General features: G+C 50.0%; 1 protein-coding gene across 4 annotated transcripts in view; it reads left to right on the top strand.

The window, feature by feature from the left end:
* Positions 1–101: 101 nt before the first annotated feature.
* Positions 102–25,157, top strand: part of TNFRSF8 (TNF receptor superfamily member 8) — a 41,589-nt gene continuing 16,533 nt past the window's right edge. The window contains exons 1-11 of one of the 4 annotated variants that reach the window (XM_054513133.2): positions 102–169; positions 723–839; positions 6,704–6,856; positions 10,338–10,431; positions 10,752–10,951; positions 12,172–12,288; positions 15,295–15,444; positions 21,987–22,080; positions 22,282–22,427; positions 23,890–23,991; positions 24,113–24,166. In XM_054513133.2, coding sequence (XP_054369108.2) covers positions 6,769–6,856; positions 10,338–10,431; positions 10,752–10,951; positions 12,172–12,288; positions 15,295–15,444; positions 21,987–22,080; positions 22,282–22,427; positions 23,890–23,991; positions 24,113–24,166 — 1,045 coding nt within the window. In that variant the 5' untranslated portion in view covers positions 102–169; positions 723–839; positions 6,704–6,768. Of the gene's footprint in view, positions 170–722; positions 840–6,703; positions 6,857–10,337; positions 10,432–10,751; positions 10,952–12,171; positions 12,289–15,294; positions 15,445–21,986; positions 22,081–22,281; positions 22,428–23,889; positions 23,992–24,112; positions 24,167–25,157 lie in introns of those variants that run through there. The other 3 variants (XM_064589912.1, XM_064589911.1, XM_064589913.1) reach the window with 3 other exon arrangements.

The raw sequence follows: 25,157 nt of genomic DNA, 5'->3' as shown, positions 1-25,157 counted from the left end.
GGGGTATTCTGATTGGCCTATCTGGGTCATGTGCTCATCCTGAAAGCTGAAGGATGAGGTATTCTGATTGGCTTATCTGGCTCACGTGCCCATCCGGGCCTCAAGCAGTGCGTGGTAGGCATCCGGGCTGGTACCGTCCCTGGCGCGAGAGCTGGGCGGGCAGGCGAAGGTGCTCTACCTCTTTGCCCCACAGTTTGGTGTCCACGCCGTGCATCGCCCATCCTTGTGTAGTGGGAGTGAGGGACTGCAGTCAGGCTGGCTGAGGCTCCTCAGGGTCTAGGGCCTTAGGGCTCCCCCGTTCCTGCAGGGAAACAGGGCTCCTGCCCGAGTGACAGCAGCCGGTGCTCCTCCAGCGCTTTTGCTAAGCACACCTGTTTATTTTCACAAGCCCTTTACCTGGCTCAACAACCGAACAGGGGGATCCTGTTAACGTCACGGTGCCCCTGAGTCATGGAACTTGCCCAAGCCACGCATTGGAACCCCCAGGCCCAGGTCTTCCACCCAATCTGTGCTGTTGCTCCCGCCTGCCCGCTGACCTTAGTTAGGCAAGGTCTGCTCTGGCCCCGGCAACGCCTCCGTGTAGAACCCGATAGCTGGACTCGCACGTTTGGAGGGCGTAGGGGTGGAGCTGGGAAGGGCTTTAGGGATGAGAGGTCAAGTCTGGGGAGGTGAGGTCTTCGCCAAGGCGGCTTGGCCTGGAGCTTCTCTGCTTCCTTCCCCAGGGCTGACCTCGCAGCAGCCGTGCGCACAGGGGTCATCTGACTGCAGGAAGCAGTGTGACCCCGACTACTACCTGGACAGGGACGGCCGCTGCAAGGCCTGTGTGACCTGTTCTGGAGGTAAGGGCCTTGTTCTCCCCTCCAGGGGCAGCTTCGGGGGAGGGGAGGCCTTTGGGGAGGGGGAGTAGGCAGAGAAGGTGGGGAGCATCAGGATTTGGTGCCTGGACTCTTGAGTTGGCCCCCTGGTGCCTCAGTTTACCCCTCTGAATTTGTGAATTGATATCAGCCATGAGGTTTTGCATCCGTTTTTAGAGAGACTTCCTTAACATGTTTCTTCAAGGGAGGAACTCACATTTATTGAGTTTAATCTTCACAAAACCCCTTTGAGATTTTTTTTTTCTTTTTTTAAAGTAATCTCTCTGCCCAACTTGGGGTTCAAACCCATGTCCCTGAGATGAAGAGTCGCATGCTCTACAGACTGAGCCAGCCAGGGCGGGGGGTGGGGGAGGAAAGTCTTTTCTTATCCCTGCTTTACAGTGAGGAAACCCAGACTCAGGCAGGTCAAGGGCCTTGCCAAAGTTACAAAAGTCTGGTAAGTGGCAGATCTGGAGTTTGAGCTGTCTGTCTGACACCAAGAGCTGTGTTCTTTACCTAAGACCACAAGTGCTTCCAGGAGGAGGCTTCCCATAGCACTTTCACTGTCAATTTCTTATTATAGTTCTTGAATGTGGTTTGTGTGCTCTCTGGTGTTTGTTTTGTCTTGTGTGGGTTTTTTGTGGGGTGGGGTTGGGAAATTTGTTGAGATTTCTTGCACCCTAATGTTCATATTTTTAAACCATGTTTAGTGTGTTTGGGGGAAAAAATGTGTGTTCTGTTTGTTAGGTACAAAATTCTCTATATACCTATCAGATCAAGCTTGTTAATTGTGTTATTTTAATAATATGCATTCTTTCAAAATGATTTTTTAAGTTTATTTATTTAAGGAATCTCCGCACCCAACGTGGGGCTCGAACTCACGACCCCAAGATTAAGAATCACATGCTCTATCGACTGAGCCAGCTAAGTCCCCCGAAATAATATGCATTCTTTATTTTTGCATTCTTATTTTTGTCACCTTCCCAAAGGTTGACGTCTGAGATAGATGTGTAAAATCTATCTCCCCTGTGCTTGTTTTTCATCAGATTTTCATTGTGTTCTGTTTATTTTTCCTCTCTATACGTCAAAGCTGTTATTAGGTACAATGTTCATGAATACTGTGTTTTCTTGGTGTGTTAGACCTTTCACCAGCATGAAATATACCTCTTTGCTCCTTACAGTGTATTTGCCTTAATTCCATTTTGTTTGATATTAATATTGCCATTCTTCTTTGTCTATGTTAGCATTTCTTTGGTATATCTTTTAAGTTTTTAAAATTAGTGACTGCATTGTATTAAATGAAAGTTATAGGCATTCATTATAAAACATTCAAGCAATACATAAGTGTGAGGAAGAAAGCCAGCTCTGCCCCCTTCCCCCTCGTTGGATGTCTGACTGACACTTCTCTGTATCTCTGTATAGAGGGAAGAATGGGAATGTTCGCAGCCAGACAGACTATACACACACAGAGAAAAGGGATTTTTTTAAAAAGATTTTCTTTATTTGAGAGAGCGAGAGAGCACGAGTGTGTGCACGCGCGCGCACACACACGAGAGGGAGGGGCAGAGGGAGAGTGAGAAGCAGACTCCTCGCTGAGCAGGGAGCCCAAGGTGGGCCTCGATCCCAGGACCTGAGACCTGTACTGAAGGCAGCCGCTCAACCAACCAGGCACCCAGGCACCCTGAGAAAAGGGATTTTTAAGAGGATGGGATCATACTGTTTATGACATTCAAGTGATTACATTTAATTTTATTCAAATGTATCAGAGAAGGAAGAAACTGAAGTGAAAATAAAACAATCACAAGAGAGCAGTTTGTAAAAATAAAACCCTCTAAAATTAAGAAGAGGCTATGAAAATCAAGAAGCAGTTGGAAATCATTAAAGGAATAACTATCTCTTGTGGTAAAATCATGTTCTGCTTGTTTCAGTTTTGGGATGGGATAGAGTAGATTGGCTTCCTGTAATGAAAAATGAAGTAATTAGCTTGCTGCCTCCTTATCCTCTTCCTGACTTTTATTACTTACTTACATTTTTTTTTTACTTTGTTATTGCCTATGGTGTTTATATTCTTTTCTGTAACCTTCAGTCCCTTGGCCTGTTAGCTTTACTTTGCTATTTAAACGTACTCATTGTGCACTATGAGTACATTGAACACAGCTTCTCTGTTCCTGAATTTTTCATTTTGATTTATTGCTTGATTGGTTAGATTTCACTGACCTGTACCTGTACCTTTTTTTTTTTTTTTTAAAGATTTTATTTATTTATTTGTCAGAGAGAGAGTGCACAAGCAGGGGGAGTGGCAGGCAGAGGGGGAAGAAGGCTCCCCGTTGAGCAAGGAGCCCAATGTGGGACTCATTCCCAGGACCCTGGGATCATGACCTGAGCTGAAGGCAGGTGCTTAACCGACTGAGCCACCCAGGCGTCCCACTGAATTTATATTCTTATTAACTTCTTTTATAGTGTGAAGCACTCTTGGGATTGCTTCTGTTTTAGAGTGGGTTCTTTATCTTTCCAAAATGTATTTCTGTCTCTTTTAGATCTTTCTCTTTCTTTTTCTGTCTTCCCTTCTCCCTCCCTTCCTTCTTTACTGCTATAGTGTGTTTGCACTTCTCTATTTTTGCTTAAGCTTAGCAGGGGCAGCAGCTCTGTTACTGCCTTCTTTCTGCCCTGATACAGTGTGACTTCTCCTTTACACCCACCCCACCTCACTGGGCTCTGGTTTGTCTTTTCTGCTCAGAGCTTCAGCTGGGGGCTGAGCGTTCCTTTTCAAAAATACTGTGGTAAAATGTAAATAACATAAAATTGATCATTGTAACCATTTTTTAAAAAGATTTTATTTATAAAAGAGAGAGAGGGAGAAGCAGGCTTCCCGTGGAGCAGGGAGTCCAACATGGACTCCATCCCAGGACCCCGGGATCATGACCTAAACTGAAGGCAGACGCTTAACCGACTGAGCCACCCAGGTGCCCGATCATTGTAACCATTTTAAGTGTACTGTTCAGAGGCATCAAGTGCATTCACATTTTTGGCAACACTCTCACCATTTCCCAGCTCCAGAACTTGTTCATTTGCCCCAGCTATAACTCTGTCCCCGTTGAACAGTAGCTCCCTAGCACGGTGCCCCCAGCCTTTGGCAATTACCATTCTACTCTCTGTGAATTTGACTACTCTAGGAAGTTCATGTAAGTAGAATCCTAAAATATTTATCTTTTGTGACTGCCTTATTTCCCTGAGCATCATGTCTTCAAGACATTATAGCAGGCCTCAGGCTAATACACCATTGGATGGATCGACGACATTTTATCCATTCCTGCTGATGAACACTGTAGTGCTTCTCCCTTTTAGCTGTTGTGAATAGTGCTGCCGTATACGTACGTCGACCCATAATCTGTTCAGGTCCCTGCTTTCAGTTCCTTTGGGGTATATACTTAGCAGTGGAATTGTTGGGTCATGTGGTCATCCTGTTTAATTTTTTGAGGAATCCCGAATGTTACTTTTGAAACTGATTTTAGGAGCCAGAGGGCCTGGGTGGGAGGCAGAGTGCAGCCAGAGATGGGCGTCGTCCTTGCTGGGGAAGGGATCTGCCTTCCCTTCCATCAGAGGCATTACCAGAGCTCCTGCTACCCGAAAAGAGGTGTACCCCACTCCCGGGGCCTCTGCTCATTTCCACTGGGCCTGCCTTCCTGAAAGCAAGTCCAGCAGCCTTTCCCACCTTTGCCCAGGCCTGAGATACTATGTTTGGGCTGCTACTCTAAGGGCTTTTTCCTTGAATTTTCCAGGGATGTCTACTGTTTGCCCTCAGTCTGCCTCTCCCTTAGATTTTCTAGAATTCTCAGGACTTTATTCTCTGCTCAGTACTGCTCCTGGGGTGCAGGCGAGAGTTAGGGGCTACTCCTGGGCCACTACAGCTAGGAAGAGACAGATGAGAGAGCCTCATGAGATGGTTTTAGGGGCCAGGCCTGGGAGAAACGCCTATCATTTTTGTCCACATCTCATTGGCTAGGATCCTGTCACATGATCCAAACCCAACTGCGAGGGAGGCTGGGAAATGTAGTCTTTCTGCGGGCCAACATGAAATGAACGGGTAAATACAGCCTTGTGCTCCAGCGGATTCTTTTTTTATGGCTTCGATTTCCTTTCTCTCCTTCCTTGAGCTCCAGGGGATTCCGTTTTATAGCTGCAAGTTTCTGAGACTGTTAATTGTACTGATTCTAACGGCTTGTTCCGTGGTTTTTGTTTTTGTTTTCTTTTTCTTTTTTTTAATCTGCTCTTTCGAGAGTTCTTTTTGAGTTTGGAGCTCTTTTTTCTTGGTGCTGGTTTTCTCTCGTGTTTGGTGACGCTTCTGCACACATTGTATCTGATCACTGGGGTAGGGGAATGTGTTCTTTAGTGGCTGATCTTCTGGGTCTGCAGGGTCCCTTCCTCCCACATAGGACCAGCCCTGGGGCACTGTCTCGCTCACCTCACCCAAGAGTCTCCTGGGGGAGATGCTTGGCTTCTGGATCTGTGGCATAAGTGGATGAGAAGCGTGGGGAGACTGACCCAGCTGGGTGCTCCTGCTGCAATCCCTATCGGCTTCCCTGGGGCCTGCCCGTGCCCTGTACCCGCTGGGAGGCTGGAGTAACCCCCACCCCCCACCCCCCACCGAGCCTCTCCCAGAAGAACCCTCTTGGGTATATTTTGGGCTGAAGGCTTTGGTCTTCTTCTTCCATGCAACCCCACCTGCCTTCTGTGTTTCAGGAAGCCTTCGCCATTTCTGGTTGACCAAGGATGCCTTGTGTAGCTTTCCACGAATGTTTGCATTTGCCGATTACTTATACCAGTGATTTTTTTTTTTTCTCTTGAGATAAAATACACCATTTTATTTATTTATTTTTTAAAATTAAGTTACTTATTTATTCTTGCAAGTAAGCTCTACGCCCAACATGGGATTTGAACTCACGATCCTGAGATCGAGAGTGGTGAGCTCTACCGACTCAGCCAGCCAGGCGCCCCTAAAATTCACCATTTTAAAGTGTGCAATACAGTCACAATATGCAGCCACCACCACTATCTGACTTCAGAAAATTTCCACCTCCCCCAAAAGAAATCCCTATCCTCCCAATTCTCCTCCCATTCCACTCCCTTCCAGTCGCGACTCTACATTCTATCTGTGTGAATTTGCCTACTTTGGACCTTTCAAAGCCATTAATATATGGCTTTTAGTGACTGGCTTCTTTCACTTTGCAGTGTCTTCAAGGTTCATCCATGTTGTAACACGGGTTCTTTCTTTTTGTGGCTGAATAATATCGCATTGTATGGATAGACCACATTTTGTTTATCCATTCATCGGTTGATGGACATTTGGGTTGTTTCTACTTTTTGGCTATTACGAGCAATACTGACATGAATATTAGGTTTAGGATCCTCCTCCCAAACCCCTGGCAGCCTCTGATCTTTTTAATGTCTCCATAGTCTGGTCTTTTCCAGAATGTCACAGAGTTGGAATCACATGGCACGTAGCCTTTTCAGACTGGCTTCTTTCATGTAGCAATATGCATTTAAGTGTTCCCCATGTCTTTTTTTTTTTTTGGCCCATTTTAAAATGGGGGCATTAATTTCTTTTTAATATGATTGTACTGACGTCCGGGGATCTGGGCGGGGAAGTGGAGGCTGCCTCATTGGCCCCGCCTGGCTTCTTGCCCCCATTGCAGGAACACTCTGGAAAGAAGGGCTGAGCATGCCAGCTCCCTGCCCAATGGGAGGCCAAGGCGGCATCTTCTGTCACGTGCCAAACTGGCTCTGAGGGTTCTCTAGCTCCCTTCCCTGTCCTCCCCCTGTGCCCTGTGACCCTTCTTTGTGTCCCTTAGATGATCTTGTGGAGAAGGTGCCGTGCTCAGGGAATTCCTCCCGCGTCTGTGAGTGCCGGCCTGGCATGTTCTGTGCCACATCAGCCGTCAACACCTGTGCCCGCTGCATCCCCCACTCCGTCTGCCCCACAGGGATGGTCGTCAGGTTCCGGGGTAAGTATCCCCACCCTCAGCCCAGCACCAAGATCTGGGCCCAACTGCACCCCTCCCCTGCCACTGCCCCAGATCTCCAAACGACCTTCGACCTCCCACTTCCTCCTTCCTGTTGGACAGACTGCTGTCTCCTTTCGAGATCCCGTAGGTGCACCAGCCACTGCAGAGCCCCCTTCCCTGCACTTTGTGTCCCTGGCTCAGGAGACCCTGATGGCCGGAGGCACAGGCCTGCCTGGATGAGGTCTTGGATTGGTTTGAGGCTCGGGGCAGAAGTTCTCTGATGCCTGGTAAACAAGAAGCAAACCTCAAGTCTCTGTCCTGGGAGTTCCCCAGAGGATTAGGGCCAGTTTCCCCAACTCACTATTGAGGCATTGAGAGTTAGAGTTGCTGAGACACTTGGGTTTCTTTTCCAACTTGCTGTGTGAGCCCAGGCAAATTCCTTACCCTCTCTGGGCTTCTAATTTTCTGACAATACAAGGAGGCTTGTGGCCAGAAAGGAGGTAAGGGGCACGGATGCTGTGTGGGTGGTATTGAGGGCACCTTTCAGAAGGGAGGCATGGGGGTGGGTGGGCTTCGGACCATGGCCCCATAGCGGTGCCACGGCCACACAGGCTGGGGAGGGGGCAAGATGGAATCAGAGGGAGCCACGCCCACTGGGGAGAAGAGTGCCAGTACCCAGCCCATGACACTCCCACTTCTAACCCGGTCCTTTTCCAAAGCCCCATCCTTACCACCCTCTCTCCCACTGTCCTTCCTTCCTTTCCTTCCCTCACGCCCGACAGCCAGCGCATCTCCCAGTCCCATGGCATTTGCTCCCCTAATTCTGTCTCCCATTCCTCACCCCCAGTTCCTCCTGTCATTCCTTGCGCATGGCAGACAGGCGGGGCCACCCTTGCAAAACCAAATCTGATTCTCTCTCTTTCTCTCTGTCACACAAACACACATGCACACACACGTGCTAAAAAAACACTTTAGTATCTTCTCATTATTCCAACGATAATGACATGATTCTTTGGCAGAAGAGAACAGGTTTTTGGAGGCACTTCTTTTTTAAAGTCTGTGCTATTTGGCATTTCTGGGCTGCTGGCTTATTTGGCTTCATGTCTCGGATAGATGAACAAAGAGAAAACCCAAGGGACTCACCACTGTGTCATTCCTTGGGTTCCAAGGCCTTCTCCTCTCCACTGTTCAGAGTCTTCTTTGTTTAGACACATGCACATGGCGTTTAGCTGTCTTTAGTGGGAGGACTAGGGGAAAGGGCACCCACTCCATCTTCCCAAGGCAGTCTCCAGGATGTGATCCTGTACGTGGTCCTGTGCCATGCATGTTGTCCTTCCTCCAGCCTCAGACTCAGTGCCTCCTTTCCTGGCCCCACTTGATCTGCTCTCTTTCGATTCTGTGGGTGCGCGGTGTTTCTCCCTCTTACCAGGCCTTTGTGCATGCGGTTCCCTCTGCCTGGGACACGCTTCCCTCCTGTTCACTCAGTCAGCTCCTCAGCCTTGAGCTCTCTGTCCAGACATCACTTCCTCAAGAGGGCTCCTGCGACTTGTCACAGGTCACGTCTGCATTGTGATCTCTTATCACACAGTGTTTTTCGCAAACATGGATATGAACATTTGTGTCTCTCTTGGTTTGATCAGTGCTGGCCTCCCTCCCTGGGCCGTAGCTTCGTGAGGGCCAAGACCATGCCTATGGTGCTCCTGGTCATCTAGGGCCACAAGCAGGGCCAGGGGGTGGAGTGGAAAATGCTCTGGGCTGGGCATCAGACACCTGGGGTACTGTTAGCTTTGCATGTGTGGGGCGTGTTCCCATCCCATCCTGGGCTTCAGTCTCCCACCGGTAAAATGTGACGTTGTCACTAGAAGGCCTTGGGGGACTTTCCAACTCAGAAACTCTTGCATCTCTGGGAAAAGTAGTGGAGGTCTGTTGTTCCAGCCCGTGAGGCCCTTTTCGTGGTGTTCCTGCGACTGCCACGTGGTGGCGCCAGAGGCCTCTCTCTGCTGCCCCTGGACCCGTGCTGCCCCTAGCGGTCCCCCTGGCCACATGCGGCCAGAGAGCATTTAAAATGTGGCTCCTTGTGTTGAGATACACTGTCAGTGTAGAATATTCACTAGATTTCAAACACTTAGTAGACAAAAGTGTAAAACAGCTCATTAACTCTTTTTTATATTGAATATCTACCGACCTATTTGAGGTCTATTGGGTTAAATAAATTAACTTCACGTGTTTCTTTTTACTTTTTAAAATGTGGTTACTAGGCAATTTCAAATGACATGTGTGATTCCCATCATATTTCTATGGGACAGCGCCGCTGGCTAACTCCTGGACTCCCCTGTGGATGCTCCCACAGGGCAACTCTCCAGCCGTAAAATGGAAAGTAGTTTCTGCTTAGGAGTCAGCCCATAGCTAAGCTGCAGGTGTTCTCTCCTGAAGGGCTCAGAACTCCATCAAGCAGGCTGAATTAGCCGTCTTTTACAACTGAGGAAACTGAGGTCCAGAGATGGGTAAATTGCTCCAGACTACAGAGCAGGGAATATCTGAACCAGTCCTCATCACCCCACTGCACTGAGAAGCACAAGACACACCCTCATTGCTCATGTCACCTCCACATCCCACATGTGGGACACTTTCTAAGCAATGGACAGGAGTCCAGATGGGGAAGAGGACATGCTGTTTATTAGACATTTACTATATATCACACAGTGTGATGGGTACAGTGAGGATGTGATAGAGTATCAGGTGAACTCAGATCTGCTTATAGAAAGTGCTGTGTGTTTTCCTCTTTACTCCACTTGCACCCAGTATTCTTTAGGAATCTTTGAGTTGCTGGTAACAAAATCTCAAAATTTTTTGGTTCATGTAACTGCAAAGTCTGGGGCTCGCTCTGCGTGATGTCAGGCATGGCTGGATCCAGGAGCTCTGTCTTTTCCTATTTCTCATCTCTCCTCCCCTATGTGTAGGTATCTGTAAGACACCTACCAGCAGCTCCCGGCTTGCTTCCCACCCAACCCCGGAGGAAAGATGGCTCCTCCTTCCTACCTTTTCAAGAACCAAAACTAAAACCTTGGTATTGTACCTCATGGGCATGCCTTGGGTCATGTGCCCGTCCCTGAACCAGTTCATCAGGGTCAGAGGAATCAAATGGATTGATGGGTCCAGCCTGCTCTGTGTTTGCTCCTGGAAGGGAGGGATGTGAGTCAGTCTCAGCTCCTGAACACACATACTGAGATTGGAGAGTATTCCCCAGGGGAAATCGGGATGCTTTACCGCAACAGGGACTGGACACTGGGCAGGCACAAACGTCAGATGGCCGCTACGTTTCCAAGCACCTCATTCCCGACTCTGGGTTGTGGTGGTAAAACATCTATGCCTAGAGTCTTTAGGCTCCTCCATGACGTCTCCTCAGTGTGTCTCAGTGAATCTCCTGACTCCTCCGTGACGTCTGTCACTCCTGCATTGCTGTCCCCCCCCCCCCCGGCAGGTACAGCAGAGAGGGACACCATCTGTGAGGAACCCTCCCCAGTGACCAGCCCTGACTGCAGCACCAGCCCCGAAGCCAGCCAGGCGCCCGCCAGGTGACTCCCTCTCCCCATCCAGCTGAACTTGGCTGTCCCGGCCCATAGGATGCCTGGAGCCCAGCTGGCTGTGGTGTGGGTGGGGTTCAGCCCACGGTGTCAGGATTCCAGGGTGCCTCTCTGTCAAGCCCACAAGCCATTTGAGGCCCCACCGTGTGCTCAGTCTTCCCTAAGCACGTGAGAGAAGAGCCTAGAAATCACAGTCCTTCCTCCCAGGAGCTGACAGTGGGGCTGCCAGAGGCTGTGGGCAGAGGGTCTGGGGGCCCCTTTCTCTGCGGAGATGGTTGCCCTTGAGAACAGACCTCCGTTTGCCCCCTCAGGAGAATTGGCAGTGCCATTTCTGGCTTCTCTCTCGGCAGCAGGCCCCCCCAGGCCAGGCCCCTGGGGACTTCCTCGGCAAGCTCCAAGGCCAGGACCACGCTTCCTGGAGGGGGTGCTTCCCTCACCGTGGAAAATGATTCCAAAATGACCAGGGCCCCCAGCTCTCCCTCTTCGGTGCGGAAGCCCAGTCCCGATCCGGGTGAGTTCTCCAGAGAAGCTGTGGGGTGGTTCCCAGGGCAACAGCGTGTCGTTGGCGGGCGACCCCTGTGGGGTGGTCCAGGCCGGGGGGCGGTGGTGGGGGGACCCTGAGCTGCAGTCTTTCCCGGTCCGGGGAGAAGAGGGTCTCTGGGTCTCTGGAGGCTGAAGGCGTCGAGGGCCAGAGTAGATCATGGAAGAAGTCATCTGTTTGACAGCTTGAGTGCCTCCTAAGTGCGACACGGAGGTGCTTGCCAGGGAGCAGGTGTTGATCTGATGCCCTCCTGGTTCCCACGGCAACGGACAGGGCCCTCAGTTCGCTCCTGCTTATGACTGACTAGCCTTTCATGGTGGCTCACGTTTATCCAGTAATCTTTGGATATTTGGGTTGTTTCCTCTTTTTGGCTGTAATGAAAAACAAGTCTTTGTGTGAATGTATGTTTTCATTTCTCTGGGGTTTGTTTGTCTTTTTAGTTGACTTCTTAATAGGACTTCTTACAATTCTGGGTTTGAGCCCTTCATCCCACGTGGTGTGCAGAAGACCTCCTCCCACGCGGTGGCTTGCCTTCTCATTCTCTTTATGGTGTCTTTGCTAAAGAGATGTTGTTTTTTAATTTTATTTTAAAAAAGATTTATTTATTAGAGTGCATGTGTGCACATGTGTGAGCAAGGGGAGAGTGAGAGAATCCTCAAGCAGACTCCCCATGGAGTGCAGAGCCTGATGTGGGGCTTCATCCCAGGACCCTGAGATCATGATCTGAGCTGAAATCAGGAGTCCAACACTCAGCTGACTGAGCCACCCAGGCGTCCGTAGAGAGATGTTTCTAAATTTTAATGTAGTCATGGGTGCCTGGGTGGCTCAGTCAGTTAAGCATCTGCCTTCAGGTCAGGTCATGATCCTGGGGTCCTGGGATCGAGTCCCTCATCGGGCTCCTTGCTCAGCGGGGAGCCTGCTTCTCCCTCTGCCTGCTGCTCCCCCTGTTGTGCTCTGTCTCTCTCTCTGAAAAAGGAATAAATAAAATCTAAAAAAAAAAAAAGATTGCAGTTTAGAAATAGCCAGATACATTTCTTCTCTTTCTGGGCTTCAGGACTCCCTCTGAAAGATTGATCTGACACGCGTGGAGTTTGGGAGCTGGCCATGGAGCTGGAGGTGGCGACTGGGTGCGGAGGTGGGGGCCTCTGCCAAGGTGGCCCGGCCTGGAGCTTCTCTGCTTCCTTCTCCAGGGCTGACCTCGCAGCAGCCGTGCGCACAGGGGTCATCGGACTGTGGGAAGCAGTGTGACCCCGACTACTACCTGGACAAGGACGGCCGCTGCAAGGCCTGTGTGACCTGTTCTGGAGGTAAGGGCCTCATCGTCCCCTTCAGGGGCTCCTTCCTGGGAGCAGGGGGTCTTAGCCGAGAATCTGGGGCTGGGGGACCCTGAGTTCATTCTGGGACTGCTCAGCCTTCGGGAGCCTAGCTCACCTCGCTGGTGTCTCTGAGCAGTTGGCCTTTACTGAGTCCCATTCTTATTGTGGGGTGTTGATGGGGGTGACCCCTTCTCAGAGAGCTTCCATTTGCTCACACTTGCAAGGAAACATTCGTTATTATCTACCTGTTCCAAGCTCGTCTCGTTCTTTTTGGTAGCTGTCTTCTGGTGTGTGGATTATGATTGTCCCCATTGTACAGAGAACACTGAGGCCTTACAAAGGCCACAGGCCCTCCAGAGCAGCAGGGCCAGAGTTTGGACTTGGAGGTTCTGGGCGCTGGTCAGTCACTGCACTGTCCCTAGAGCATGCTCAGAATGGGCACTCACTGGCTGACTGCTGTGTACCTGACCCGCTCAGCACAGCCTCCCAGCACCACCAGCTGCCCCCTGGTGTCCATGAGAGCCGCGCAGGGCAGGGGAAGCTGCCCAGGCCCCGGACTGCTGTGGCTGGGTGCAGCCCCAGCCCCCTCACAGAGGGGCGGGGCGTGTGCGATTATGTCTCCTTGTCCAAGGTTTCTTTCACACCCTGGCTGAAGTCAAGGGAGGCCAAGAGAGGAAAGAACACCGTTCCAGTTACTAAGGCCACATAGCAAGTTTTCTCAAAATGTGGTGGCAAAAAACAAAGCACTCATTGTACTCATGAATTCCGTGGGTCAGAATTCAGACAGGACACTGAGGGGATGGCTGGTCTCTGCTCCACGATGTCTGCGGTTTCAGCTGGAAAATGTGAAGGCTGGAGGCGGGAATCATCTGAAAGCATTTTCATTCATGGGTCTGGGGTTGGTGCCAACTGCTGGCTGGGGCCTCAGTTGCCCTCCACGTTGGCCTCTGGGTGGCTAACTTGGGGGCTTCCTCAAGGCCTGGTGGCCGGATTCCAAGGATGGGGCGGGGGGGGGGGGGGACAAGTCCTATCCCTTCTGCTGACCTTTCCTTGGATGTCACATGGCGTAACTTCCGCCAGTTTCTACCTCTTGAGGCAATCACAGATCCCAATAGAGTCAACGGTAGGAGAAGAAAGTGAACTTCTCGACGGGTAAGTGGCAGAGGCCTGGAAGAGCAGACGGGGCCAGAAATACTGCTCTGGCCATTTTTGGAAAAAATATAATCTGTCATAGCCACCATGACAGAGAGAGAAACAAGAGGTGGCTCTGCGTCTGAGAATTCCTTCAGCTCTAAGGATGAAAGCCCTGCGAAGCAGTGGGGTGGAAAACAGGGGCCAAGAGCACAGACTCTGGAACCCAAGAGCCTGGGTTCGAACCTTGGCTCTACCAGTTTGCAGCTGATAAACACAAGCAAGTTTCTTAACGTCTCTGTGCCTCAGTTTCCTCATCTGCAATGGGCATAATAATAGTACTCAGAGAGCTGTTGCAGGAATTAAATAGGTTAAACTAGGTCAATCTGGGCAGAATGCTGAGAATAGGACCCCCATGCACTCGATGGTATTACTGCTGCCTTGCTTGCACTCAATGATATTTTTTAAAAAAGATTTTATTTATTTATTTTGAGAGAGAGAGAGAGTGTGCACGTGGGGGTGAGGGGGGGGAGAAGGAGAGGGAGGGAATTTCAAGCAGACTCCTCACTGAGTGCAGATTCCCCACACGGGGCTCGATCTCACAACCCTGAGATCATGACCAAGAGTCGGATGCTTAACTGACTGAGCCACCCAGGCCCCCCCCCCCAATGATATTAATACTGCCTAGCACACAATCAATGATATTAAAAGCTATTATCGTGATAATAGCTGTCACTGTCCCAAGTCATCTCTCTCACTGCTGAGCTCACTCTTGCCATCCACACAAATTCTCCAAATCCTCCCCAATGCCCACTCTGTCTAGAGGTTTCAGGAAGAGACTGTGAGGTTCTTTATCATTTGAGGTCTCTTAAGTATCCTGTTGATTGAGAAAAGTCCTCATGAGCAAGTCACATTAATCTACTAAGGCGGTCATTCTATTTTCACCCATTTAGAGCACATGAAGTGTTCCCAAGCATATGTAAATGCATTATCACATGCTTTCTTTTACAAAACCTCTAACATTTTATTTTTTTATTTTTGGAAAAAAAAAACCCTTTTTATCATTGAAAATTTCTTTGTTTTTAAGATTTTATTCATTTATTTGAGAGAGAGTGCACGAGTCGGGGGGGATGAGCAGAGGGAGAAGCAGACTCGCTGCTGTGCATGGAGCCTGACCCGGGGCTCCATCCCAGGATCCCAAGATCATGACCTGAGCTGAAGGCAGACACTTAACCCACTGAGCCACCCAGGCGCTCCATCATTGAAAATTTCAAACATATTCAGAAGTAGTGTCAGGAATGGTTATGGACTTCACCCAGTTTTAAAGAATGATCAAGTCACGGCCAGTGTGGGTTCATCTATACCCATGCCTGCTTACCCTGTTCTCTAGATTATTTTCTTTTTAACAGCTTTATTGCGATAGGATTGGCATGCAGTGCAATACAGGTGTTCAAAATGTGCCATTTGATACATTTTGACATAGTGTGAGGCTGTGAAACCGTCCCCGCAATCAAGGAAAATGATTTCCCCAGAAAGTTTCCTCGTGTTCCTTATCCTCCCTCCCACCATTGCTCACCTTGCTTGCATTCCCAGGCCATCATTCTGCTTTCTGTCACTGCGGAAGATTTTGCATTTTCTAGCATTTTCTGTGAACATAATCATATAGTACATGTTCTTTTTTTTTTTTTTCCCTACCTTCCTCCACTCAGCCTGTTCTGAGTGTGCCAAAAGATCTGCTCAACAGAATAGTCACATGAGTGTTTGCTTCCAGGCAGATGCTTCTCTGCTCTCCTGGGGGGTCTCTGGACCCCCTGCCCTTGCCATCCCAGATCCTTCCTCATGACCCTTCTCTGTGTCCCTTTGAAGACCTGATGGAGAAGGCGCCGTGCACGTGGAACTCCTCTCGAGTCTGCGAATGTCGATCTGGCATGTCCTGTGCCACATCAGCCACCAACTCCTGTGCCCGCTGTATCCCCCACTCCGTCTGCCCACCAGGGATGGTCACCAAACCCCAGGGTAAGCTGTCTGCACCCCCAACCAAGGGGCTGAAATCTGTGCCTCTGCAGCTGAACTTCTCTCCACCCCCAACTGGGCAAATGACCTTCAACCTTAGTTGTTAACTAGGTCAGGTTTGGGCTTTGGTTTTGTTTAGATAGTTAGATCTGGTAAGTGGAATAAAATCTAGATCTGGGGGTGCCTGGCTGGCTCAGTTGGAAGAGCATGTGACTCTTGATTGTGAGTTCGAGCCCCACATTGAGATTACAAAAAAAAAAAACAACAAACCTTGAAAAAAATCTAGATTTGGCATTTTGGTAAGACTTTTTTTTTAAAGATTTTATTTATTTGACAGAGAGAGAGGGAGAGAGAGAGTACAAGCAGGTGGAGTGGCAGGCAGAAGGAGAGGGAGAAGGAGGCTCCCCGCTGAGTAGAGAGCTGGATGCGGGGCTCAATCCCAGGACCCTGGGATCATGACCTGAGCCACCCAGGCGCCCCTTGGTAAGAGATTCTGATGATTTTTAAAAAATTCTTCCTTCTGAAATTGTTGGGCTGGTAAAATCTTCACTTATTTGAAAGGCTGTTTCATTGAGTCAAGATAGAGCAATATGAGATTTTTGAAGACGGTTCCAACTCAAGATGGTAGACACTTGGGGCACCTGGCTGACTCAGTCAGTAGAGTGTGCAACTCGTGATCTTAGGGTGGTGAATTTGAACCCCATGTTGGGCATAGAGTTTACTTAAATAAAAAAACAACAAGCGAAAACAAAGAAAAAAAAAGATGGTAGACGTTTGCCAGAGTGCAGAAAAATATAAACTCTTGACGGTGGGGGGAAAAAAGGTTAATCAAGAGACAAGAGATTTCAACAAATTTCTAGAAGGTAGAAAACAGATGGGAGGGTGGTGACAAATGAAACAAGGGGGAGGAAAGCTCGCCCCAGAATTCACTCCATGAGTGCTGCAGGAAAAGTGAGAGGTACTTTGCTTGTAAGATCCCCACGGAGGCTCTTGGCTCAGAGCAGGCAAGTAAAAGGAAAGATGGGAGTGAAGTGGAGATGGATGGAACAGTGCAGTGGGGTGCGACTTCCTCTTGAAAATAAAAATTAGAAACTTGAGACAGTGGTACACCATGGACATGAGCAGTTGGAACAGATGGAGCTTGAGTTTTCATCCTCTGGTGACGATCATCAACTTTTTGGCTGAAGACACTGAAGGAGCATTTGGGGAAACAGGGCTGTTGGTGTGGTATTACCCCCCTGTGTAAAGCCCTCTTCGGCTGTGTGTTTCTGAGTGTAGCCTATTGATAGGCTACCCCTGCTAACTCACCCTGAAGTGAAGACTGCCGGCCCCACTCCCCACCGTGGGCCCAGAGTTCCCAGACGGCCCTCCTCCTCAGGGAAGAGACCTGCTGTGGAAAGGCCATGCTAGCTCCACAGCAGAAGAACCCCCCCACCCCGTCCCCTCCAGCTACTGGAATATTCAGCAGAGTCCTTTTAAATAATGAGTGAGCAGTAAAGCTATTCAGACTGTTAAGGAAAACCAGCTGCATGATGGAGAATAACAAGATACATTAACAGAAAACTAACTGTGGGTGAAGCAATAGAAATAGCTTCAGGAAGAGGAATAGACGTTTAAAATTTTAAATTAGCATCCACAGAAGAATTCAAGAAGTTGTCACATCCATAAAGAGAGAACAGAATGCCGTGAAAAAGAAACAGTAAGAGAGAAGAGGACCAAAAAAGGCTTTTGGAAAGTGTGCTTGTTACCAAGTATTGCCTCTCAACTCTCAATTCACCTTCAGTACCTGCTGTGCAGTGAAGTATGGGACTCTTCACGCATTTCTCCTAGTGAACATGATAAGCTGTGCCAGAGGGCACTGGGGAGCCATTGTAGGAAGAAGGAGGCTTCTCTTGGCTGCATCTGCTTCTTGTTCTTGGTGTGTCCTCTGTCAGCAGAGCACATGGGTGGGGACATCTGGTCGTGCCCTGCCCCAGTCATGCTCCCAGAGTAGACAGTCCCTGGGCAGCCTCACAGCCCCAGCCTGGTCTGGTGACCACTGGTGTGACCCTCCCAACGGGACTCTGGTGTACTCCAGGCCTCATGTCAGCAGAAGTGCCGTAATTCCCTCTGTGCACGCCCACCCCAAGCCTTGGGTCTTCTGTATTCCCATCGCTTACGGCCCTCTTGACCCGGTCCCTGAGTGCTCTGGGCCTTGTACCCACAGTGATGCCCCAACTCTCCTTGCATACTTGACCTGAAAAATGCGAGACTTCAGATGGACCTACCAAGAGCAAGCAGGATGAATAAGATTACTCCTACCTAGACACAATAGATGTATTTATTTACCCATTCACTAGTTGACAGACATTTGGGTTGTTTCCAGTTTAGAGCAGTTATGAATAAAGCAGTTACAAACATTCTTGTACAACTCTGTGTAAACATATATTTTCGTCTCTCACGAGTAAATACCTAGGAGATGGATGGCTAGATCACTGTGCTCACCACACAGAATGTCTTTGAGGGCCAATTCAAAGCCTGTCGCCACCCGTGATCTGGTCTTACCCACCTAGTTTTATGGATGGAGAGGACCAGAGCTAGAACTGGAACACAAGGATCCTGAGTTCCAGCCTGGAGTACTCTCTACCAACCACATCAGCTCCTTCTTAGTTCTGAACCTAGAATTTTCTATTCGGTTAAGATACAATTAAGTTTGAAAGCAGAAAAAAAAAACAAAACCATTTTCAGACATAAAAGGGCAGAAAGATTTTCCCTCATGTGTCCTCTCTTAGAAAGTTACTTGAAGATGTTATTTGGCTAAATGAGGGGCTCAAAACAAAACAAAACAAAAGCCATGACTCTAGAAAACAGTGATTCTATCCCAGGAGAGCAGGGAAGTCCCAGTATGACAGCTGTATTGCAGACCAGTTGAGCCAGATAAGAACAGAAAAATGAAGGAGGGCTCCAGTGAATTGTCTTGTCTGCAGGAATGAAAGGAAGAATTTCAGTAAACTTCATGAGTAGTATGTTTGAAAAACTTGATCATATGGTAAAGGCACATTATTCTTTTCTCAACAAGAAAATGAAAGGCAGTTCAGAATTCTAGGGAAAATAAAAAGCTGACAAGAAATTTACACTCCAGATACGAAGATGAAATGTCATCTGATTTTAAGTACTTGTTGGATGCATTAAAAGAGAATCCATTTGACCTTGATGCTAAGATCATTCTCCTTCAAATGGCCCGAGGATCAGGTGTTTGGATTTAAAGAGAAATATTTCAGTCCGGTAAATAATATCCTTTTTAGTTCTAAATTGGGAGTAAGAATGGGTAGTTTCTTTTTTTTTTTTTTTCCTCTTTCAGTGGGCCCTTACCAGAGAACACAGGCAGACTAAGTAGGGGCTAAACAATACCTTCTGCTCACCTCCAGATTTAAAGAAGGAAAAGGGGAGGGTCACTACACCAGGGAGGAAGGAGGAAGGCTACAGGTAAGGTATGATACACATGGAGAGGTTGAGAGGCACCCAAGGAGCACTGGGTCCATCTTCTCCACTTAGAGAAGGACAGCAGTACTTTTTTTTTTTTTTTTTAAGGTTTTATTTATTTGAGAAAGAGAGATACTGAAAGAAAGCATGAGTGGGGATTGGGGGAGGGACAGAGAGAGAGGGACAAGCAGACTCCCCACTAAGCAGGGTGCCCGACGTGGGGCTCAATCCAGGACCCCAGGATCTTGAGCTGAGCCGAAGGCAGAGGCTTAACCAACTGAGCCACCCAGGCGCCCCAGGACAGCAGTTCTGTTGCTGGATTCCAGCAGGTGTTTCAGTGGGAGCTCAGACTGAGGCTGCCTTAGAGAGAGGCCAGAGGGCTTTCCCCTCATGGTGCTACGTGGGGGTAGCCACGGTGATATATTTCAACACAGGAACTCCTCCAGTCCTCTCAAAGTCAACTCTTGTTGAAACCAATGACATTTTAAACTTAATCAAATACTGATTTGCAAATAAATAGAAATTATCATAGCAAATTGTATCATCTTCCTCATAGCTTAAAGCCTGCAGGCTTCAACTAATTCAGGTAATAGTCTGGTGACCCTGAGGAAAGACATAGCATCTATTTGGAGACCGCCCCCCCCCCAAAGGGGAGAGTTCCTCAGGATACTACTAATCCAAGAAGAAAATTAATCCTTGCTTCACTTTCTCTTCAAAGTGTTTCAGGAAGAATCTGAGAAGCACCATGAAAGCTTTTCAGAAGGGAAAGGAGTGTGGGTGGGGGATCTGCTTTGCACCACATCAGAGGAGGGGTGCCGCCACCAGGGACATGGGGGTAGAGAGGGATCGTGGCTGGGCATGACCTACTTCAAATGTGGGCCAGTTTTCTTAACCCTAGAAAAGCAGTTAATTGTAAACTTGTAAGACTGTGCTCAGTCCCCAGGCAGGAGGTGGCGTGGTCCAATGGAGTGTGCTGTGGGCTGGAACCCCGGAGTCCTGCCTTCTGGCTCTAGGTCTGGCGCTGTGGTTCTCTCCCATCTGTAAAAAGAGTGGCTGGGTCAGATCAGAGGAGACCATCTTTGAATGGGTCCTCAGAGGCATACTGTCTGGTCAGCACAGGCTTCCCCCTCCGAAGTGTCAAGAGGAATGAAATTATATGTCCTCACAAAGACTTGTACAAGCACATTCAGAGCTGCCTTATTTATAATAGCTTCAAACTGGAAACAACCCTGATGTCCATCAGCTGGTGAATGGATAAATAAATGGTGGTACATCTCTACAATGGAAGACTACTCCGTGCAACATAAGTGAATTTCAGAAATACTATGCTGAGAGAAAGAAGCCAGACCCCAGAAAGTACTTACTGCCTGAATCTGTCTAATGAAATTCTAGAACAGGCCCACTAATCTATAGTGACATAAAGTAGACCAGTGGTTGCCTGAATGTGGGAGGAGGATTTACGGCAGAAGGTTACGAGGGAACTTTCTGGGATGGTGGGAATGTTCTAGATCTTGAATGAAGGCACAGTTACATGGAAGGATACATTCTTCAAAACCCATCAAACAGTATAACTGAGGGGACATTTTCTTCTATATAAATTATGCCTTAATAAAGTTGATTTCAAAAGAAAGGAACTTTCAAAAAATTGAGGCTGTGTTTAAATATCAGAAGATAGTATTTACATTTATTTATTTATATGTATTTATTAGGTTTCTCTTTTACATAAAATCAGAAAGGCTAGAGCCACCAAGCCACCTTCCTGTGAGATCACAGTTGGCTGGAGATGAGGATCAGCTTTTCCACTTTGATCTTTCGAGACACAGGCCTGACCGTCTCAGCCAGCTCTAGCTGCAGGCATAACACGTGGAAAACAACGCTGACATGTCAGGGTTCAGCTCTCCTCCCCTGGTCAGCTGGGCCTTTGCTGTCTTGTCTGGGCTCACAGGTTTGGTTTGGGTTTGCTTCGAGTGTTTCTCATACTTCTGGGACCAGCAGGGACCACCACCTGGCAGAGCATCCTCTCCTTACAGCCGTGGTGGAAGTGCAGAAAGGCCCAGGCTGGGAACAGGCACACTGTTCCTTCCATCCTGCTCCACTGAACATCCAAGTCACAGGGCCTTGGTGAGGCGGGGATACAGACACCTCCCCGCCTGAGGAGGGGGGCCGGGGGTGTAACCTACCGCACCGATCCCATTCCCTTGCTAATTAAATCCTGGCTTTGGGGAGCAAGACCTAATTTTTAAGAACAGCTTTGTTGCAGTATGCTTGACATACCCCAGAACCTACTAGCTTTAAGTGTGTAATTCAATGATTGTAAAGACATTTACAAAGTTGTAAAACCATCACCATGATCTGAGAAACCTCATGCCTTTAGTAGTCAACCCCCGTATCCGTCCCCAGCTCGTACAAGCACTGATCCTACTCTCTGTCCCTCTAGATGGACCTTTTCTGGACATTTCCAGAATATGGGCTCTGTGTCGGGTTTCTCTCACTGCACATGATACGTTTGAAGTTCATGCGTGCTGTAGCGTGTATAAGTGCATTGTTCCCTTTTATTGCCACACAATATTCAGGTACAGGTATACTATGTTTTATTTATCCATTTACCAGTTGATGGACATTTGGGTTGTTTCCACATTTTTGGCTACTATGAAGAATGCCGCTATGAACAATTGTGTACAACGGACCATCGTGCACACGTTTTAACATGGCTGCTCACCAGCCTCTCCCATGTGCTCGCGCTCCTCCCTCCCCCACCTAGGGGCCACCCTGCCTTCGATTTCCTCTGCTTAGATAGCTCCCCCTCAAGACACCGCAGCAATGGCCCCTGACAGGGATCTTGTCTCTTTTGCTCACTGCTATATCCCAGCTCCCAGGACAGTCCCTGATGCATAGTAGGTGCTCAATAAAGAGTTGTTGCATGGAGGGAAGGAAAGAGGGAGAGAAGGAAAGAGGGTCAGGACACTAGCCTGAGTCTACCTGGCTGCCATGTCCTTCTGGCCTCACCATGCCGCCTCCCCTGGAAGTTACCAGTCCTGCTGGGTATGGCTCCTTGACACCAACTCTAAGACCACTCCCTGCAGGTGCAGCTGAGAGGGATGCCACAGATGAGCTCCCTCCCTCCGAGGCCCGCCCTGAGTGCAGCACCAACCCAGAGGACAGCAAGACGCCCACCAGGTGACTCCCTGGCCCCTTTTGGGGGCAGCTGGGCTGGGGCTGGAGGTGGGGCCTGGGCTGGATCTCTGTGCCAAGGTCGCAAGTCATTTTGGAGGATGTGTGCCCGGCTCTGGGCTGGAACCACTGGGAATGGTTCCTGAGCACATGCTTCCCTTTCTCCATCTCCACCGTCAGTCTTACTTCTGGCTTCTCTCCTGGTAGTGCCCCTGCCCCTCTGGTCTCCTCGGCAGACCCCCAGATCAGTCAGGAGCATGGAGGGGGCATCACTCACGCCTGGGGAGACACCCCCATATCAACGAGCACACCCATCTCTTTCTCCTCCACGGCAAAGCCCATTCTGGTTTCAGGTAACTATTAGAGAGGAGCGTCTGCCTCCCAGAGGGCAGGGAGGAGGGAGGCTACTCCCTGGGCAGCAGCATCCACTGGGTGGGGGAGACCAGAGCTGACCCCAGGTTTCTGGCTTCTTGAGCTGGGGATGTGCCTCTGTCACTTGCTAGTGATTGTTCCTCGATTCTGGGCAGGGATTTTATTCACAGCTTCATCCCCGTGGCCCATAATTGCTACTCAGAAAATACTTGGAGAACGAAGACATGACCTTGACTAGTTGCTTAATTCCTTTGAGCCTCAGTTTTGTCGCACGGACCACGCAGGGCAGTAAGCGGTGGGGTATACGTAGCTAGCTCCTTACGGGGCTCCTTGGAGGCATTCTAAGGTAGGCTTCGGTTTGGGGCTTGCAGTTCTAGTGTCAGACACGAGGTGGCGGCAGTCCTCCAGCCAGCCGACCTCAAAGCGCAGCCCTGGACTGGCAGCATCAGCAACTTGTTAGAAGAGCAAATTCAGGGCTGCACCCCAGCCCCGCTGAACCACGGTCTGTATTGGAACATGGTCCCGGGAGATCTGCATGCATGTTAAAGTTTGAGAAGCACATACATGGCACCTACTACTTTTTAACACCTGAACGTGGACTTAACAGTGATTGGATACACCATCTTCATAAGGGACAAAGGAAAAAAAGGAACAAGTTAAGTCCTGAGTTAAGTTGTAAAAGAGTATACCCACATAGTGGTGAAGTGTGTGGGCGCTGGGGCCGCCCGGCCTGGCCTGGCCCAAGCCGTGATTCTTGCGGTTTACCCTTTGCCATTTTAGTGAGTTACTTAATCTTCGCCAGCCTCAGTTTCCCTCGTTTGTAAAAGGAGATGGTAATGGTGCCTACATGATATTCAGGGAACAGGTGCTGAGTGGGTGTATGTGCAGAGAAGACCCCGTGCCTGCCCATCTGGAGGGGAGCTGGGAATCCTATCAGACTCCCCACTTCACCCTCCTCGCTGCTCCACCCCCCGCGGCCCCCCCCCCCCCCCCCCCCGACTCCAGCCACACTGAATGTGCTGCCGGCTGCCCCGGGGGCCGCACTTGGCATAGGCCCTCCCCCACGGCCCCCAGACCATGTTCTTTTGGACCTCAGTTCCTTCCTCTGACTCCTCGACTCCTCAATTTCTCACAATCTAGAAATGGTTTGTTTCTGTGAACCGTTTAGCTGCCCTGATGGGCCCCCTCGAGCCAGGGGAGGGAGGGCAGGTGGATAAGGGCTGCACCAGGGAGGCAGAGGGTCTGGGTCTCAGTTCCTGCTTGGGGAAGGACCGGGTCCTGCCAGCCCCAATGGTGTCTGTGTCCCAGGAGAAGGAGATCATAGTCCGGGGTGAGGACCATGTGGGGAGGTTGCAGCGGGGGCCCCTGGCGCACTGCTGTGGTGTAGACTTCAGAGCCCCCGAGCATCAGGGCAGAGGGTGCAGGGCTGCCTCTGTGTTCCAGGGCCGATGCTCTTCTGGACGGTCCTGCTGCTGGTGGTGGTCCTGGGCTCCGTGTCCTTCCTCCTGTGCCACCGGAGGGCCTGCAGGAAGTGGATTCAGCAGAGTGAGTGGATGTGTCCCTGGGGCCTGGGGGAGGGCAGGTGCCCCGCGCTGGGCTGGCCGGGTCTCTGCGCTGCCCTCGGAGGCCCTCGGAGGCTCTCCAGCTAACTCCTCTGTCGTTCCAGAGCTCCACCTCTGCTACCCTGTCCAGACCTTCCGGCCCAAGCTGGAGCCCGTGGGTAAGTGTCCACATGTCCAGAGGGGGCTACTCGGGCCCCATGGACACAGCAGCTCGAGGCCCTGGGTCTGGGGCTCCCTCTGTGCACAGGCTCATCTGTAACGGGAATGCAGTGCGGGTGGGACCCGTCCTCCATGGTCCTCTGCAGCGTTCAGATGGCAGGCTGGCAGGAAGGTTTAAGATCCATCTTGTCTCTCATTCTTTCCTCCACAGTGCCCACCCCCTGGAGAGGCATTCCTGAATGCCTTCCCTTCCTTCCTGGCCTCCCTACCCCTTCCTTCCTCCCCATTGCTCTGCGCCCCTTCTGCTGGCAGCGAGGGGCATAGGGGTCTGTAGGGCAGGCTGACAGGGCCGGAATCCTGGTTCTGCCACTTACGAGCTGTATGGCCCCAGTGAGTTTCTTTGTTCCGCTGTGCCTCAGTTTCCTCACTGTAAAAGGGGATGGTGGGGCCCACTTCAGACGGTGTGTGGTGCAGGAGGTGGTTGCTGTCGGCCGACGGGCCGGCCTGTGTTGGGGGCCTTTTTCCTCACCAGGAATCTCAGGGCCTTCTGATATCTACGCTGTTCTGAAGCGCTCCCTGGCCCTGGCTCTCTGATCCCGGCCCAGCTTCCAGGCCAACTTTTGCAGACCACTTGTCAGAGCCCCTGACCTACTTCCAGCCCTCACCTGGTTGTGTATGTGTGTGTGTGTGTGTGTGTGTGTGTGCGCGCGCCCACGCCTTTTCTCCCCTATGCAGCCATTTGCAGGCAGGGCAAGGTCTTCGTCAGCACTCCATAAGCACTGACTGAGCACCTACTGTGTGCTGGGCCCTGACCACAGGGGAAGGAGTGAACGCGAATTTCTGAGCTTCCCTTTCTGGTTTCAAGGCAGGCTCCCATAGAGGGTCTCACCGACCTGGGAACCCCAAGGGAGGTGGGTGATGATCTGTCTCCATTCCATAAGGAGTCAAGGCTCTGAAAGGTGGATAGCTGGCCAGGGCCACACAACCGAT

Source organism: Mirounga angustirostris, unplaced genomic scaffold (assembly GCF_029215605.1).
Source record: "Mirounga angustirostris isolate CCGP_5_RB_7025 unplaced genomic scaffold, mMirAng1.0.hap1 SCAF_4, whole genome shotgun sequence".
NCBI lineage: Eukaryota > Metazoa > Chordata > Mammalia > Carnivora > Phocidae > Mirounga > Mirounga angustirostris.
This window is presented reverse-complemented; position numbering and strand designations above follow the sequence as displayed.